Consider the following 17227-nt stretch of genomic DNA (forward strand, 5'->3'; position numbering starts at 1 on the left):
GCAGTGACGAAGTTACTACAATCAGCGGGCCACAAGCTCCCTGCTCCGCTCTATTCAGATGCATCCACTTGCAGACAAATTCATTGATGAAACGTACAATTTTGATACCTTCTGCTTAGTTTAGACTTTCACAAGGTTTCCATGAAGGAGTTATAGCTAAAGAAGTCATCGAGATGTGCCAGCAAGGCTTTTAAAACATCCTTAAAGTGAAACAATAAACCTTAAAAAGGAAGCTTAAAACTAAATTCCACTGGGTAGCTACACTTTAGATTTTAATATATTCAGATTGGATTTTCTGGGTATAAAGGTAAGATTGTCTGAATAAAAAGACCATCAGATCCTCACTCAAAAAACGTTCACATTGAATGAACATAAAAAAATTATGGAAAGGATTTCCACCTGATTAGATAGCTTTACTTGAACAAAAATGAATCATATTGGTCCTACTTAATGTATCTATGTTGGGTCAACTTAACGTATTTAGCTTCAAACTAATAAATTTAAGTTGATTCCATTTAAATACTACAGTTGGACCCAACTTTAAATTAATATTGTTGCTCACTCTAAAAAGAAAAAGGTTGATCCAACTTAATTGAATCACTTCAGTTGGTAACACCTAATTAAATTAAGTTTATTCAACTTAAATTTGTATGACTACCCAACTCAATTTATGTTGATAAGCCTAAATCTTGTATTTTTTCTATAATTTTATTTATAAATTTGAAATTGACAGTCTTTTCTGAAGTTTTAATCAATGGGTCTGTTAATTTTACACATTAAAGACATGACTTCACAGCAAAGTCTCACATTACAAGGCAGGAGCTTGTGTAGCGTGAACCAGGGGTAGTTGCAAGGGGGTGGTCATCATCCTCTACCACACTCTAACTCATGGTGCAGAAAAAAAATAAACACGACAGTTTAAATTACTAGTTAAAATAGAGTAAAACAGCTAGATAATAAAACTTATGGACAAAAACTCCCACTTAGACCCCCATCTGCCCAGATAGACAAAGAAAATGGTATCCCACAATTCCTTGCGATTACCAATGTAATCCAATTTAATGGTATCATGTTGGATCAAGATGATTGAAATTAGTAACTGTTAAATTGATTATTTTTATGTACAATCGACATGATTCATTCACATAAGATTTACAAAAATAACATTTTCTGGTTGAAATGACAAGTTACATTTTCATAAACTTAATTGGCTGGTAATTTCCTTTTTTTGAGTGTTTAACTCACTCAATAGCAGCACCTTCATGGCCTCAAGAGTGTTTTTTTAATGTTATTTTATTTTCTTGTTAGCATACATAAAATTACTAAAACATAAAAAAAGAATTAAAAAGTACAAGTTCGTTTCAAAAAGTAAAAATTGAGGGGAAAATTTTAGTTTTGGCATAAGTTTACCAGCAGAGGGTTTCAGAAGGTGATTGTGGCAGCTGCTTAAGATGCAGTTGATAGGGCATCAATGTGGTGAGCCTAACCCTCATATTTTAACAGTCCCGCCCAACTCACCACACACAGACTCAGATCTGGAGGCGGGAAGGAAATTAGCTGAGCGAAACCACTTGACACATCAGAGCAGATCTCTCAGTTGACACTTGCTGCTCCTGTGCAGTCAAATTTGAAAAGAAAACTTGGCTGCTTCAGATATATTTGAGAAGAAAGCCTTTTAAAATGGGAGCATCTTCTTCTGGCATGCTGGATGAGGCCAAAATAAGCCACATTAAAGGTAACCAACAGACTTTATAATGTTTTTCAAATTTTAGCAATTTTATAGACTAGTGTTCTGGACTTGGATAATGAATTTTTATGCATAAATATAAAGTGAAGTGTGACAACAGTCAAACAGCAAACAGATAAATCTTATGAATGAGAGCAGACTTGCATTAGTTGTTGCACAGTTGCAACTATAATTGTTTGTTTTGTGCAAGTAGGTGTGGGCAAAGTGTTTGCAGCATGATGTAAATAACAAGGCTTAAAATTTCAAACCTGCCATATTTTGCATTTAATTTTTACTCTGCTTTCTTTGATCATATCACTGCATCAGACCTGGACTGATGTTTTAATGTTTTTACCTGCACTTCAGAACATTTCAGTTTTATGAGAATCCCTACTATGAAGTATCATGAGATGATATTCATTGGTAAATATTCTGTGAGAGATCATGGAGTGGATTTAACTTTATGAAGGGCTTTCTGCAACAAGAGGAACAGGAAATGTGGAGAGGGGTGTGTCTGCAAAGATCCTTTGAATCAGGCTCAGGACAGGGCCGTGGCCTACAACGCCCACTTCAATCACCAAACATTTTTTCACCATCAAACTAACACAAAAAGGGGTAACGTAATTTCAAGTCTATTTTACCTCTCATGACACCTTAAATGTCAAACAAAAGCAACATATTCGGAGGCTTTTATTTATCAGAGTGTGCATTCCTGTACGTCTTATCAGCTCAGTCACATCCTGCCACTGATTTCCCCAGCAAATTTCAATGTAATTACAGCTATTTCCAACTATTATAATATTATGGGTTGTCTGATCTTTCTTCCATCTCTGTGTGTTAGTTTGTGTGTTTTAGTAAAGTCAGATGGACTGAATGTGTGATACTGACCACGTACTGTAAACAAATGATAAACAGGAGATATGACCTTTGGTTTGCTTCTAAACACATTGTGGCCTCCCAAAGCTAAGATTCTCACAGCAAACAAAGGAAGGAAACAAACCTGGGGTTACAAACGTGTGATAAGTTTAATGTCTTTTGTCATTACACTTATGTATATACTTGCTTTGTTATCATAAAAAAATCAGTAAAAACAAAGTTAAAACTAACGTTTTTATCATTTTCTTACACCAGCAACAATTTTGATCCAACATCACCCGAAGGTCAGCACCCAGACTTCCTTTATTAAAGTTGAAGTAACTGGAGTCAGGGCGATTCACTGTGTTGCTACACAAACAAGTCAGGCTTTACTCTGATGTGAACTAGCACAACTTCCCAACAGATGTAAGCAAGCTTTTGGTGAACAGTGGCTCTTTTTATGACACTTTTCTGTCTTCTTATTGGAGCTTTACAGTCAGCTGATCCACCATGTAAAGCGCTGGAGAGACAAGCGGTCTTGCACAAGGACACTGAGACACTGAGACACTCAGAGGCTCTGCCTGTAAACCTACTATAAGATGAAATTGCCCTTAAAGTCGCGTCCAAATATCTTTTTAAAAAGCATTTAGAGTGGACTTTTGGTTATGATTAGCCTTTTTCAGGCAAAATTAAAAATAAAAAACTGTTATTTTCTGGGACATAGTTTGCAGAGCGGCAGGAGTTCACTAGAAATTTGCCTTTGAGTTGTGATCACGACTGTTGGAACGGAGTAAGCCTCCCCTCATTTCCCATCATCCTTTTGTTTACACGCTCTCCCGCTAGCTCGTAGTTCCCTCACACTCCCAATTTAACATTACCGCTTCAACAAAAATGTCAAGCTAAATCGGAGCTATCCAGCCATACAGTTTTGAGCCAGATGCCAGCCTGGATGAGGAAACAAAGACGTACATGGATTTAATTGTATACAAGTGGATGCATCAAAATGAAGTGGAGCAGGGAGCTTGTGCCCTGCTGATTGTAGCTTCTAGTTACAGCTACAAGCTTTTTCCTTCAGCAGTTTTTTGTTTGTTCCTGATTCACAACAATGTGAATAAAGAAATACTCAGAAATGCAGTTTTAATCTTAATTTTCTTTGTATATCTTCTCCATCATGAGAAAAAAATCCCACAAGAACATGTTAAAAATACCAAAAACACAATTTTCATTGAAATGGGTCTTTAACAGGTGACCGTCACACTCTGAACTTGAGAGCAACTTGACTGGGCATTTGAACAGTTGTCAGGCTGGATTGTCCATAAATGTTATTATGGCAAAGTCTAGGAAATGATTTGTCATTTATGAGATCACCTTCAAAAGTTGGAAACTTTCAGAAGTTTCCAGAAGCCATTCCAGGTTACTTCAGCAAAAACAGTTGGCAGTTGTGTTACAGGACTCATAGTTAGATGCTTGGCAATGGAGATCAACATCATGAACCACGCCTAAAATTAGGAATTACCACTCAAATTCACACACAACCATCTTCATGTTCAAACCCTCAATGTTGTTGTGCAACACCTGCTTTTATTCTCAAAAAGTGTGGTTGGTATCTTTGTCATGCTATTTTCGTTCTCCCATGTGGTTCCAGGGCTGGTTGATGCAGCGTTTAAAAGCTTCAGTGGATTTTATCGCCAGCAGTATGCTGTGGCTTACCTTGGACACTTACACCAGGAGATGGAGCCCAAGAAAGAAGGGAGGGGCTTATTGCTGAAGACCCGGGTATGAGCTGACGAGTTTTTCCATAAAGAAAACCACTGATACGTCAGGCTTTATAATTGATAGAACAGGAAGAATTTGTTGTTTGTGTCTCAACATTGTGTTCTTGTGAAGCCTCACTGTGATCCAGAGGAGGTGCTGTACCAAGGGAGTGTGAGGTTCTCCTGCTGGGATGAGCAGGGTAAGAAGTGGAAAGAGAGGTACATTCTCCTGAGAAGAATCTACAAAGTGGAAATACACGACAGTGTAGAGGTAACGACACGTGCATGACATTTTTGTACACAATAGATGGCATTTGCTGTATTTGATCTGTGTTCTACTTCTTGTGTAGGTTTTCAAACGTGGTTCCCCACCGAAGGAGGTCATTCAGCCAGCCGGGGCTCGGGTGTTCACCACAGAGGAGGAGTCAAGGGCTCAGTTGGAAAAGACCTGCGCTGGAATACTGAATGGTATTTACCAATCCAACACCAGGAAACTCAAAGGCATTCTGACACATGCTTAATACGGATTAAAGGTGTTGACATCTAGTTGTGCAACATAAATGATTCTGGATTGTGAAACCAAAACTAGTGTTTGCTCACTGCAGAGGAATCTGTAAAGAGAAATAGAAGTGACAGCAAAAAGACACAACATACATTTACACAAATGCTATAAATATTTGCCCCTCACACTACATTCACACCATGTACAGCACGTTCAAGAACGCACTGATCGTGTGTTCTTCAATGCGCTTTTTGCATATGGTGTTTACATAGGACTGTCCCTGGCCGATACTATTGCGTGTACTTACAGCTTGAAGAGGTTTGGTGTGAAATGTCGAAGAAGCACAAAATTTGCGAATGTTGCTCCAGACTTTTTCTTTCAAAGCTCTATTTTGATACACGAAAGACTTGGTGTCATAGAAGTCCAGCCAAGCAAAAATCGCAATTAATAATTTCTCCTTCATGAACAATTTTTAAATGGTTGGCACCTCTGTGAATTAAAAGGGAAGCCATCCATATGTCCCTGATTACTCAAAGTTCAACTGTTTCAACTTTCATTGTGGTTCAATGGCCACGTGTTTTGCCACAGAAACAGACTTAAAAGCTTAATTGCAACCAAGCCCAAAATGCGCATATAGCTGCGTTTACATAGACTTTTCATTGGAGCTTAAATGCAATGCCGTAGCCGGTGTGAACGTAGCATCAGGTACATAAAAGTCAGATTGCCAAGTCCTTTGTGCAAAAAAATGGAGGAGACTTAAGAAGTTTTCCCAAATATGTGGTTAAAAAAGCCTCAGATCCTCCAGACGTTTAATAGTATATCAGGTGGGGGAGGGTGGGTAGAATGCATGGAATGAAAGCTGCAATAAAAAAAATTTTCACTCCATGTTACATGACCCATATGATGCTAACAGAAGACCAAAAGTGTGAATGGAAAATCAGAAAAAGCTTCACCACATCCCAAATGACAGTTTCATGAATGGGTTCAAAGCAGTGGGAGGCTCCTGGGAGTCCTTTACATGCAGGAACAAACAGTGCTGAAATAGTGTCACCCGTCCACAGAAGTAGTCAGTCAGGCAGATTCAAAACCATCATCTGTTACCAACAACACAGCTTTCCAACAATGTCAAGGACAAGATTATTGATCTAAAGTGTTATAAAAGCTGTCTTGAGCTAAAATAACAGAACAGCTGAAAGGTGACCACATGTGGGGCAGTTTTTTTTTTTTTAAGTAAAAGGAAAATTGCTGTCAGGAATTGTCAGGAAAGATTTCAGCCCACTGAAATCTGTGAAAGATGATGCATTGAGTTACCAAATGATCAACTCCAAAACCCCAATGATTTGGGGAAGATCTAAAAAAGGAGTGGGTGACAAATCTCTCCCAAAAAGTATGCACCTCATGGTCAACTACAAGAACCATCTGACCTTTGTGGTTGAGAAACAAGGCTCTTTGGCAAAATAATTTTGTTACTCTTCAAAACGCAAATGGGTTGTTACCTGTTTTAGGTTCATTTGTTCTTATTTTGTCTTTCCTTGTTTCGATTAATGCACCATACCAGTTGAAGATAGATCCTTTTTTTGTCAGTGGGCAAGCACATGGAATGAACAGGGAATCACATTATTTATTCCCTCACAGCAACAACTTATTGTTCAAAACTCCAATGTGTCATGTTGCAGCCTCTGTTTCATTTGGCATTAAAGTGAGGTGTAGCTATGACATCTTTTCTTCAAACAAAAACTGGACCTGTCAGTATGAAAACTTAAAATAACACACCAGGCATTTCTTTTCACTTTTCCGACTTAAAGAATATACACTCACTGGCCACTTTATTAGGTACACCTGTCCAACATAAATTTTTCTAATCAGCCAATCACATGGCAGCAACTTTAGACATGGTCAATACGATCTACTGCAGTTTAAACTGAGCATCAGAATAGGGAAGAAAGGGGATTTAAGTGACTTTGAACATGGCATGGTTGTTGGAAAAATGTTGTCTGGTCTGATGAGTCTCAATTTCTGCTGCGACATTCGAATGGTACGGTCAGAATTTGATGTCCGGTGCATGAAAGCATGGATCCATCCTTGCCTTGTATTAATGGTTCAAATTGACGGTGGTGTCATTGTGTGGGGAATATTTTCTTGGCAAACTTTGAGCCCCTTAGTACCAAATAAGCAATGTTATAATGCCACAGTCTCCCTGAGTCTTGCTCCTGACCATGTTCATCCCTTTATGACTACAGTGTACCATCTTCTGATGGCTAAGGATGGATAAGGTGCTGTGTCATAAAACTGGAATAATCTCACACTGGTTTCTTGAACTTGAGTTCACTGGATTCAAAGGGCCTCCACAGTCACCTCATCTCAACCCAATAGTTCACCTTTGGGATGTGGTGGAACAGGAGATTGGCATCGTGGACATGCAGCCAACAAATCTGCAGCAACTAGGGGATGCTATCATGTCAACATGGACCAAACTCTCTGAGGATTGTTTCCAGTACCTTGTTGAATATATGCCACCAAGGATTAAGGCAGTTCTTAAAGCAATAGGGGGTTCAACCTAATACTAGTAAGGTGTACCTAATAAAGTGGCCAGTGAGTGTGGTTGCACTCTACATTCAGTTCAGCCCTCATCCCATTTGTCTGTGTCCACAGGAGCAAAGGAGGATTCATCTTCAGTGGTGTCATCTCCAGATACGTTTGCAGTGTACCTCCATCTGCCTTATAAAGGCTACACCTGCTTCCTGTTTCAACAAGAAGGGGAACGAGATCACTTCCTTTCTGTCCTCAAGACCTGCATCCGACACCAAAACCTTGGTAAAATAAAAACTCATGTCTGTGAGAGACGTGTACATGAAAAAGGTTTTAGAATTTAAACGTGAAAACATGACAATTTTTGAAAACTTCCAACAACAGAGACTTTCAAGTTTATCACTTTTGGAAAATTATTCTCATTAAGAAAACTGATTTCATTAAAATAATAACATTCAACTTGGGTACAGACGTCCAGAAATAAAAATTTAATTTTTATGATAAAATTGTTACCTAGAACATCAGTATACTGCAAACATAAAACACATATGGGACATTGAAAGCAACTCAAGTTTAATGTCAGATGAAGGAACAAAATCTTTGACAGCAAAACTGTCTCATCCGTACAGCTGTGCCTCACAGCTCATGTTGTGACAGTTGCCTGGGTAACAGATAAAACTATTGACGCTGGCTTCCTGTGTGGTTCGCAAGATGCAAACCTAAAAGAAATAACCCCTCTAGTTCACACCTACAAGCGTGCAAATGCAAAGACGTAAATGTTTAATGTTAGCCGGAGCACAGACAGGAAACACAACACAGGCCAAAGTGTGACTTCCAAAAAAAACCCTTTTATTTAGACCGATTCATTTATTGGAGTTTTTTTTCAGGAAGATTGCGGGTTGGTTGTCTCTATGGTTTCACACTTCTGCTACAGAAAACAGTTTCCTCATTTCCCCAAAGTTGCTAAATGTGTGTGTTAAAGGTTTCTGCATAAATTGATAAGATAAACTCAAAATACATAAATACTGAATATATACAAACATGCAAATTTTTCCAATTAGATTAAGACACAGCTTTCCTTTATTTCGTAGTAAGTGAAATCCAAAACTACATCCATCCATTTTATTAACCCATTGTATCCCTTACGGGGTCATGGTGCCGCCAGAGCCTGACCTGGCCCTTAAAATTCCACACGAGCTAGGTGAAAGTCAATCAAAACAGAAATATTATGCAACAAATTCCTTTAGAAACATACCAGTCTAGTAGAGTAAAGAAACGCTGTGGAAAATCTAAATGATCAATCACTTTTGCAGAAAGTATAGAAATGTAAATATTTTCACTGCAGCATTTTCACACCAAAGCCTTACAGTTCACTTCAGAGACTTTGTTACTTTGCCATCATGCAAATTGCACTGGTGCTGCTGACGGATGTTCCTCACCATTCATGAACCTTCTGTTCCTCAACATAGTTTAGCAATTGAACATTCCTTAAACTCATGATGAGGAAGTAAACCACCAAAGATTACGTTTTCCTACAACCTCACAACTCAGTGTAAAGAACTGAGAAGTGAAACTTTGTGTGCACACGTGGACTTTAGAATTCAGGAGTAAACAAGTACATTTGTAGCAGCACTGAATAAAGTTTTAAAACCTCCTGCATGGTAAAATGTGTTTGTATATTCTTGTGTACTCTGGGCTCTTCAGCTTTCATCAACTAAAATTGAAAGAAAAAACCTGTAGATGAAGTAAAAAAAACATGTTGTTACTGACCGGATTTTTGAAGAGTCTTGTTGCTAAGACTCGCTGCAAGGACTAGGCACTCAAACTGTTAACTGAAAATTTTATTGCTGCATGTTGTAGATATTCAGCATTTGTGGCAAAAAGCTAGTCCTAACTAAAATCAAGAAGTTCCCTGTTATTCTTAAAATGTCCTAATAAACATGACAGATTTCAGCTGCTCAGATTCTGCCAGTTTTTTTGTTTAATGAAGATAAAAATGTAGCTTTTTTGTTTTAGAATGCATACAATCACAGATGAAATGGAGAGGGGGTTTTTTCTTCAAAGTTTTTTAAAATAATTTCAAAATATTATTGAATTTCATAAATTTTCAATACTATCATTCTATTTTATAATTAAACTTTATTAATGAACTTTTCATTGAGTTAAGTTTATTAACACTTAAAAATGTATTTGAATTGCAGACTTTATTAGCTATGTTTAAAGCTAGAAACAGAGATTTACCAGAACACTTACAAAAGCTTTTTATTTTTACCACAGGATATGAAAATTGTAGGAGAAGATTTGATTTCAAACAATAGTTTTCTTTAACAACACTAAAGCAAAAGTGTTTGTCTATAGCAGGGGTAAAAATCTACTATTACCGATGTTTCAAAGGCAACTTGATAAAATCAGAAAATTAATTACCAGGGTTCTTAAAAAATCGAAGTACATTTTTCTTTGCAGACTCCTGGCACAGGACATCACATGAGGGTCAGGCCTTTGCGCGAGCCTTCCGTCTTTACCAACAGGACAAAGGATGCTATGAATCCTGGGAAAAGCTTTTGGGCACCGAAGAACAAGTCAGCAAGACACACCATCTCCAGCTTTTTGACTTTTGGCTTCTCAGAAATGAGCCCCATTGTCAATGCATTGTGTGTTTGCAGGTGCTCGCTTCACTGGTGATGGAGGAGGTGTTGCCATGGTTACAGAGTCAATTAAATTCCAAATTGAAAGGGAAGAAGATTGAGAGGATTCGACAGTGGTTGGCAGTGAGTTTTACTCAAACAATCAAGCAAAACTCTGTTTTGGTTTTAGTGTTTAGCAACTCCTGAAAAGGTTTGGTAAAAGACATGACTTTAAAAGTAAAATGTTTTGTTTTCTTTTTACAACTTTTTTTAAAAACCGATTTTGGAAATCCATGAACTAATTTTCTTGAAACCCATTTCCTGTCTCTTCATTATATTTTTTAAAACATATTTATTGTGATTATATCATATTAACCCTTTCAATACAGGTATCCAAACAGGACAAAATTCTTAAAAAAAATATTTTCTGCTTTTAATTGTTTTGGGGAAGTAATATAGACATCCACTGTTTTATTTATGTTTTCTTAATGTGCTCTACTGTTTGGTTGAACAGGCAGTTAAAGGGTTAAAACTCTAGCTATTTGAAAACCAAAGCAAATTTCTTTTGAAATCACAATTATGTTTTTTTACTGTTGCTTTGTTCGACTGAGCCTCCAGGGCATCAATGTGTGAATGTGTGTGTGAATGGGACTGTGAAGTGCTTTGGCCGCTCTCAGAAGGTAGAAAACCGCTATATAAGTATATGTCATTTAACATTTTGCCATTTGACGGTACAACTGAGTGGGGTATCATCATTTCAGCCCCCCATCAACAGGTTGTTGTTACTTTTTTTGTGTAGACAGTCCAGGCAGCCTACATGCTGGTGCTGGATCAGTTGACTGCAGGTCTGGAGGTTCTGAGGAAGGAGTGTCAGGAGACAGCTTCAGCCAGTCAGACTCTGATCAGATCTAACCTGGACCAGATCATGTCTTCTCGTAGCTTCCTGGAGGAAAAAGTTAAAGGTAATATCTAACAGAGATTTATTTTAGGAAAAACTGTTGTTTTTATCCACGGATGCAGCTTTCATGCAGTTAGACCTTATGAAAATCAAAATGTGTGTTTTTGTCAACACCTTGTGGATGTTTCTGTACGTTGCAGCATGCATACTTGAAGAGGCTGAGAAAGTGTGCAGCGAGTCTGTAGCTCCGTTTTTGTCCTCCATCCTTGAGGCGCTTTCAGAGAATATAGGTTCAGGGATTCTTGGGATGCAGGACACACTGCACACACAGATGGATTCCAACTTTTCACTTACAAATGGAGGGACGGAGGAGACAAAGCAAGTGAGATGCCTTAAACATTTTTATTTCCTTGCATCCAGTTATGAATTTTGCATTTAAAATCTCAGAAATTTCTCTTTTGATTCATGGTTCTGGTTTCAGCCGAGTGTGTTTTGTTCCAGATATCTTCCAGTTTGCACTCCATCAGTTTGGAGCAAAGCTACAGGAAGGTGGAGAGCCTGGCAGAGAAACTTGAAGACTTAAAAGGTCGCTTTGGATTGAGCAGTGCTCAGAGACTGGTACATTCTGCACACCTGGAGATGGAGCAGGTAAGACGGAGAACCTGCAGCCAAGTTTAGCAAGGAACAAAGACAAAAAAGAGCAAGTTCAAATTCAGATTTTTCCCCTTGCAGACACATGAACTTTTGTGGTTTGTGCCTTGCAGCTGCTGGACAGTGCTGTGTACACCTTGGAACAATTCTTGCAGTCATCAACAAGGCTGCAAGCCACTCTCGTTCCTGTGAAGATGGATCGTGCTAAAGAGAGAGTATTCAAGGTAAAGAATTTTAGATTTACATTTATTCAACAGTATAAGTGAATTAAGAACCAATTCTGGTTAACAAAAAAAAAGACCTGGAAATACAGAATGAAGCACATTTTGGAGTTAACTTAGATTTATTGGCGAATGTTTTTAGTAATTAACACAATAGTGTGTTGGAAAACATGTGTGTGCTTGAGCAGCAGCTGGATTATGACAGCCGAGTGGTCCAGAGGAGGCTCTATGAAGAAGCTCTGCTGGAGATCACTCTTCCTGCTCTCACCAGGAGGATGGACAGCAGCTGGAAAACTGTAGGTCAAACTCACAGACACAGTTTGTGCTCCTTTGTTGCTCACACTAAGCAAAGCACCTGTTTTCTGTGTGCAGGAGCTCCAGCAGTTCGAGCAGTACATCTTCTCCGACTACAGCAGCTTTATTGTGGTTCAAAACATCTATGATGATGTTCTGAGAAACCTTCTCTCCAAAGAGACAGAGACAGGTAAGTACATAGACTGATGCCTTATGTGCATAGTATTTCATTTATTTCAAGCAATCAAAAGAAAAAAATACTACAGAGGACAAATGAAAACAAAAATTTATATATGAAATCCATAAGTACCGAGCATATCAAAGAAGATAAAGAGCTGATTGATTACAAAGACATTAAATTATTCCAGAAATTGTTATTACACATCACAAATAAAATAACAAAATGCAAAGTTTTTATTGATAATGATCAGAAAAGATGATTGCATTAACCCTTGTGCTATCGTAGGCACTTTACCATTGGGAGTTGGGTCATCTAGACCCACTAGACAGTCCTCTGAACCTTTTTTCTTCAATGATTTGTGATCTTCACTGGTGTCCATGGATTACATGAAATCTTTCCACCTTTATCCACCTTTGTCATGGTAGGGAGAACACGTCAATGTTCATTTTGACCCCATGAGATAGCACAAGGGTTAATCACCATAGATTTTATTTAATCAAAATCAGTGTCCTTGTCATGACTGAATCAAGTTATTTTAGCACATGCTTTTAATAGTTGAAGGAAATTAGAAAGGAATTGACTCAGAAAATTTAATGTTTTGTCTATTACAGTGGTCCAAGAGGCTGCAAGTAAGAAGAGCAACAATCTGCTCCTGGACACTTCAGATTTGGCCATCAGTCAGTACAGTCTGCTGGGACAGACTGTATTTGACAGCCCCACTATGGACACTCGGGATTCCATCTCATCTGAGCTGGGAGGTGATCAGAAACAAACTCCAATGGAAGGTGGAGTTGAATCGGCTGTTGTTTGCTCTCAGAGTGGTGCAGACCTTGAGGTCAACACCAAATCAGAGTCCAGCACATGTCCGTTACCAGAGCAGAGTGCGGTACAGTCTCCTCTGATTGTCGTGACACAACAGTGGGATGATGGTGGAAGTGAGGATGTTTCTGGCAAGATTGAAAGTGAAACGATTCCAGCGATAGACGAGACTTCCACGTGTGATGGACCTGTCACATGTGACACACAGGATCCACCAGCTGATCTGGGATCCAACATCTCAGAGTCGGCATACACGTCTGCTCTGGACTCTCCTCAGCCAACAGACGTTCAGGCTGGATCTTCTCAAAGTGAGCTTCCAGAAATGCCTGAAGATCCTGCAACACCTGAACTCCTAAATTCCGATCAAGTATCCGAGGAGGCCTCTGCCATCCAACCTCCTTCCCCATCACACACATCTGGAACAGACAGTCCAACAAAAGTTAGTCTCGGGTCACTAAGTGAAGCCATTGCTCCGTCCTCCATAGAATCTGAGATTCAGCAGGTCCAGCAGACCACTGACAGAGCTGTTTATTTAACAGGACAAATAAAAGATAACTGGGAATTGGAGAAAGAAAAAGAGGAGAAACAAAAAGGTGAAGAAGAGAAAGAAGTGAATGAAACAGTCATAGAGAGGAAAGAGGTTGAGATGGAAGGACAGGTGGAACATGTAGACCTCACAGGAGATGAGCCTGCTGCTCTGACAGCAGAGCTCACAATGGCCTCAAACACAGAGCAGAAGAAGATTGAGGAAATTCAGTATGAAGTCACGGAGAGTGAGGTGAAAACAGACAAAGAGAACACAGCAGAAGACGAAGTTCATGTAGAAGAAGAAGAGGTAAAGGAAGAAAAGGAGGCTTCCCAAAGTGTCCAACCTGAAGAACCACAGTCAGAGAGTCCTGAAGAGCTACCACTGGACAGTGTGGCCATCATCAGAGAACTGGTGACGGAGGTCACTGAGGTGGAAACTATTATCACACCCACTGTCCCAGCAGGAGAGGATTCTGATGTTACCACCTCCATACCAGCATCAGACTCTGACCAGCTTTAAATATGACAGCAGCTTTACACCAATGGTACAGAAAGGTGAAGAAGAGGAGGCTTCTGTCAAAACAAGATCAAGAAGCTAAACCTTAATTTTTTTTAATTTTGTCAACAATAACTCAAACATTTGAAATCATTTTAATCACAAAGTTGACTTGTGCTGTTGTCCCTCAATAAACCACCAAATAAAATGATTTAGTGTTCACGTTCTTTTTATTTGGAAGCATTTAATGAACAAAATAAAAGGATAGATAGATAGATAGATAGATAGATAGATAGATAGATAGATAGATAACTTTATTAATCCCGAGGGAACTTGCATATCCATCCATTGCTCCTCAAATACACAAACATTCAATTGAAATTTTAAAAAGTAGTTGAGTAATAAATAGTAATAAAATCATAAAATAATCACACTCACTAAAAACATGGTAAAAAGAATAAAAGTGTAAGAGCAATAAAAATAAAATAAAAGTAAGTAAAAGCATAAAAGTGGTAAAAAGTAGATGCCCGTTTAGTGACTCCTCCTCATGCCCCCTCCCCTCCCGGCGGTAGTGAACAGTCTTATTGCACTCGGTGCAAAGGACTTCCTGAGTCTTTCTGTGGAGCATGGCATAGAGCGAAGGCGGTCGCTGAATGCGCTCCTCTGGTCAGTGATAAGTCCATGTAGGGGATGACCAGTGTTCTTCATGATGCTGTCCAAACTGCCACCACCTCCACTGTCTCCAGGTTCCGCCCCACCACACAGCCTGCCCTCCTGGTCAGACGATTCAATTTTTTTATGTCCTTTTTGTTCGTGCCCCCCCCCAACACACCACTGCATAAGACAGGGCACTTAAAACAACAGACTCATAAAACATAAAAAGGAGATCTGAGCAGACATTAAAAGAGGCACGTTTTTTTAAGAAGTATAACCTGATCTGCCCCTTCCTGTATATAGAGTCCATGTTTGCTGACCAGTTCAGCTTCTTGTCTAGGACTCCAAGGTATTTGTAGTTATCTACTGCCTCCACCTCTGCTCCACCAATGAGGATGGGTTGAACTGCAGCAGGTGTTCGACGGAAGTCCAGCACCATCTCCTTTGTTATGGTGGTGTTAAGGTGGAGGCAGTTTCGTTGGCTCCAGTGCACAAAGTCCTCCACCAGCTGTCTGTACTCCCCCTCCTCAACCTCTTTGATACATGCCACAATTGCTGTTTCATCTGAGAACTTTTGCATGTGGCATGCATCAGAGTTGTAGTGGAATTCACTGGTGTAGAGGGTAAAAAGTGAGTGATAAGTGAGAACAGCTCACACTCTGGAGGTCTAATTTCTAAAATCTTTTGTGCATTCAGCTTTTTTCCACCAATCTAAAAATGTAACTGTTGCAACTCTTTGCTCAGTTAGCAATTTTTCTAACTAGTTCTGCCCAACAGCTGAACAAACAGAAGCTGATGGCCTCTGGTGTTGAACAGATGTTACTGTTATAGACAGACGGTTTGTAGCTTTGGACACACAAGGAGTATATTTGTATAAACCCCTTTTGCATTTGAGGCTTAACACTGTAAAGCCCACAACATTCAATTTTATTTGTATAGCCCAAAATCACAACAACAGTCTTCGAAGTAAAACATGAACTCAAAAGGATCATGAATACAAAGAGTTCAATAGGAAAATAATAAAATGAACTAACAAACTGACTAAGCTATACTGGCATCCCTGCCCTTAGACCCCCCTTCGCGGTAAGGAAAAACTCCTAAAAAAACGGATTCCGGAAAAAACGAAGAAACCTCAGGGGTGCCCACATGAAGGAGGGATCCTCCCCCAGGAGGGACAGGCGATTTACCAGAACTCTTAAGAGAAGAATAACTTATCCAACTCTACAACTACATATATAAAGTCCAGCAGACGAGCTTCATCCAGCCGTGGTTGGGGGGACAGTCAGGGGCGCAAGTCGAGCCGGAGACAGGATCCACAGCCAGGTGTAGGAGCAGGAGCAGAGATGAGGTACTCGGTCAGGTACAGAGCAGAGACGAGCCAGAGATGAGCCAGAGGCAGGATCCACAGCCAGGTGTAGGAGCAGGAGCAAAGGCGAGGTACACGGTCAGGAACAGGAGCACGGATGAGCCAACAGGAGTCTGGAAGCACTCCCACTCCCCAGGAGGGGAGAGGAAAAGAGGGACAATACATGAATCGCACTGCACCAAACAGAGGCATGGAGAACTAAATGATAAATGATGATCAAGAATGGAGAAGAGAGGAAGGGTAGAAGTAGATGGGAAAAGAAGACAGAACCCCGGAGCACCATAGTTACCCCAGCTTCAACTTCTAGCAGCCTTTTAAAACAAATAGTTATTGTTATTAAGTTTAAATTAAACACATTAACATTAAGTTAAATAATCTCTGAATACTAACTAGTCTGACAATAAGCCTGTCCAAAGAGGAATGTTTTCAGTCTAACTTTGAATGTAGAAACTGAATCGGCCTCTCTTACATGAGCTGGGAGCTTATTCCATAAGACAGGGGCTTGGTGGCTAAACGCTCTACCTCCAACCGTACTTTTACTAATTCTAGGAACCACAAGCAGTCCTTCATTTTGCGAGCGAAGTGTTCTTATTGGATGGTAAGGGACTATGAGGTCCTTAATATAGGATGGGGCCAGTCCATGAAAGGCCTTATAGGTTAACAGGAGGATCTTGAACTTGATTCTAGAATCAACTGGGAGCAAATGGAGCGAAACTAACACATGAGTGATGTGATCTCTTCTGCTAGTTCCTGCTAACAATCTAGCTGCTGCGTTCTGAACAAGCTGGAAAATTCTTAAGGAACTCTTAGGACACGCTGCTAACAAGGAGTTACAATAAACATCAAAGAATTGAAAGAAAATTCAAATTTTGGGGAATTAGGATGTTTTTTAAAATCGTTTGATGAAATCCCCACCAAAAAATTTGCAATATATATTTTTTATTAGATATAGTTTCAATTATGATACTTTTGGGTGATTTGGTAAGTTTTAGGTCACAATGTTGTGTTTAGATGCAAAAATAATAATATGAGTGTTCAGGAAAAAGGATCTTATTCATCCACCATCTCAAATATAATCCACATATTTTTAACATGGTGTAACTGTAACATAAAGAATCAATTATCAAAA

General features: G+C 39.3%; 1 protein-coding gene across 1 annotated transcript; it reads left to right on the forward strand.

Annotated features, from left to right (window-relative positions):
- Nucleotides 1-1553: 1553 nt before the first annotated feature.
- On the forward strand, nt 1554-14286 carry LOC101166336 (protein Niban 1). The gene is made up of 14 exons (XM_004079286.5): nt 1554-1735; nt 4227-4357; nt 4469-4606; nt 4686-4803; nt 7490-7651; nt 9830-9945; nt 10030-10134; nt 10790-10952; nt 11089-11270; nt 11390-11536; nt 11653-11763; nt 11949-12056; nt 12133-12244; nt 12847-14286. Exons 1-14 carry the CDS (start codon nt 1681-1683, stop codon nt 14100-14102), a joined length of 2904 nt encoding a protein of 967 aa, XP_004079334.1. The 5' UTR covers nt 1554-1680; the 3' UTR covers nt 14103-14286.
- Nucleotides 14287-17227: the final 2941 nt, after the last annotated feature.

Source organism: Oryzias latipes, chromosome 17, assembly GCF_053564925.1.
Source record: "Oryzias latipes strain Hd-rR chromosome 17, Olatipes_Hd-rR_3.1".
In the NCBI taxonomy this organism is placed as follows: domain Eukaryota; kingdom Metazoa; phylum Chordata; class Actinopteri; order Beloniformes; family Adrianichthyidae; genus Oryzias; species Oryzias latipes.

Excerpts from the sequence above, each read along its gene's own strand:
- LOC101166336 (XM_004079286.5), top strand. The coding sequence starts at position 1,681 with ATGGGAGCATCTTCTTCTGGCATGCTGGATGAGGCCAAAATAAGCCAC. Across the intron at positions 10,953-11,088 it reads CCTGGAGGAAAAAGTTAAAG|CATGCATACTTGAAGAGGCT; the intron begins GTAATATCTAAC and ends TGTACGTTGCAG. Across the intron at positions 11,537-11,652 it reads CACACCTGGAGATGGAGCAG|CTGCTGGACAGTGCTGTGTA; the intron begins GTAAGACGGAGA and ends TGTGCCTTGCAG.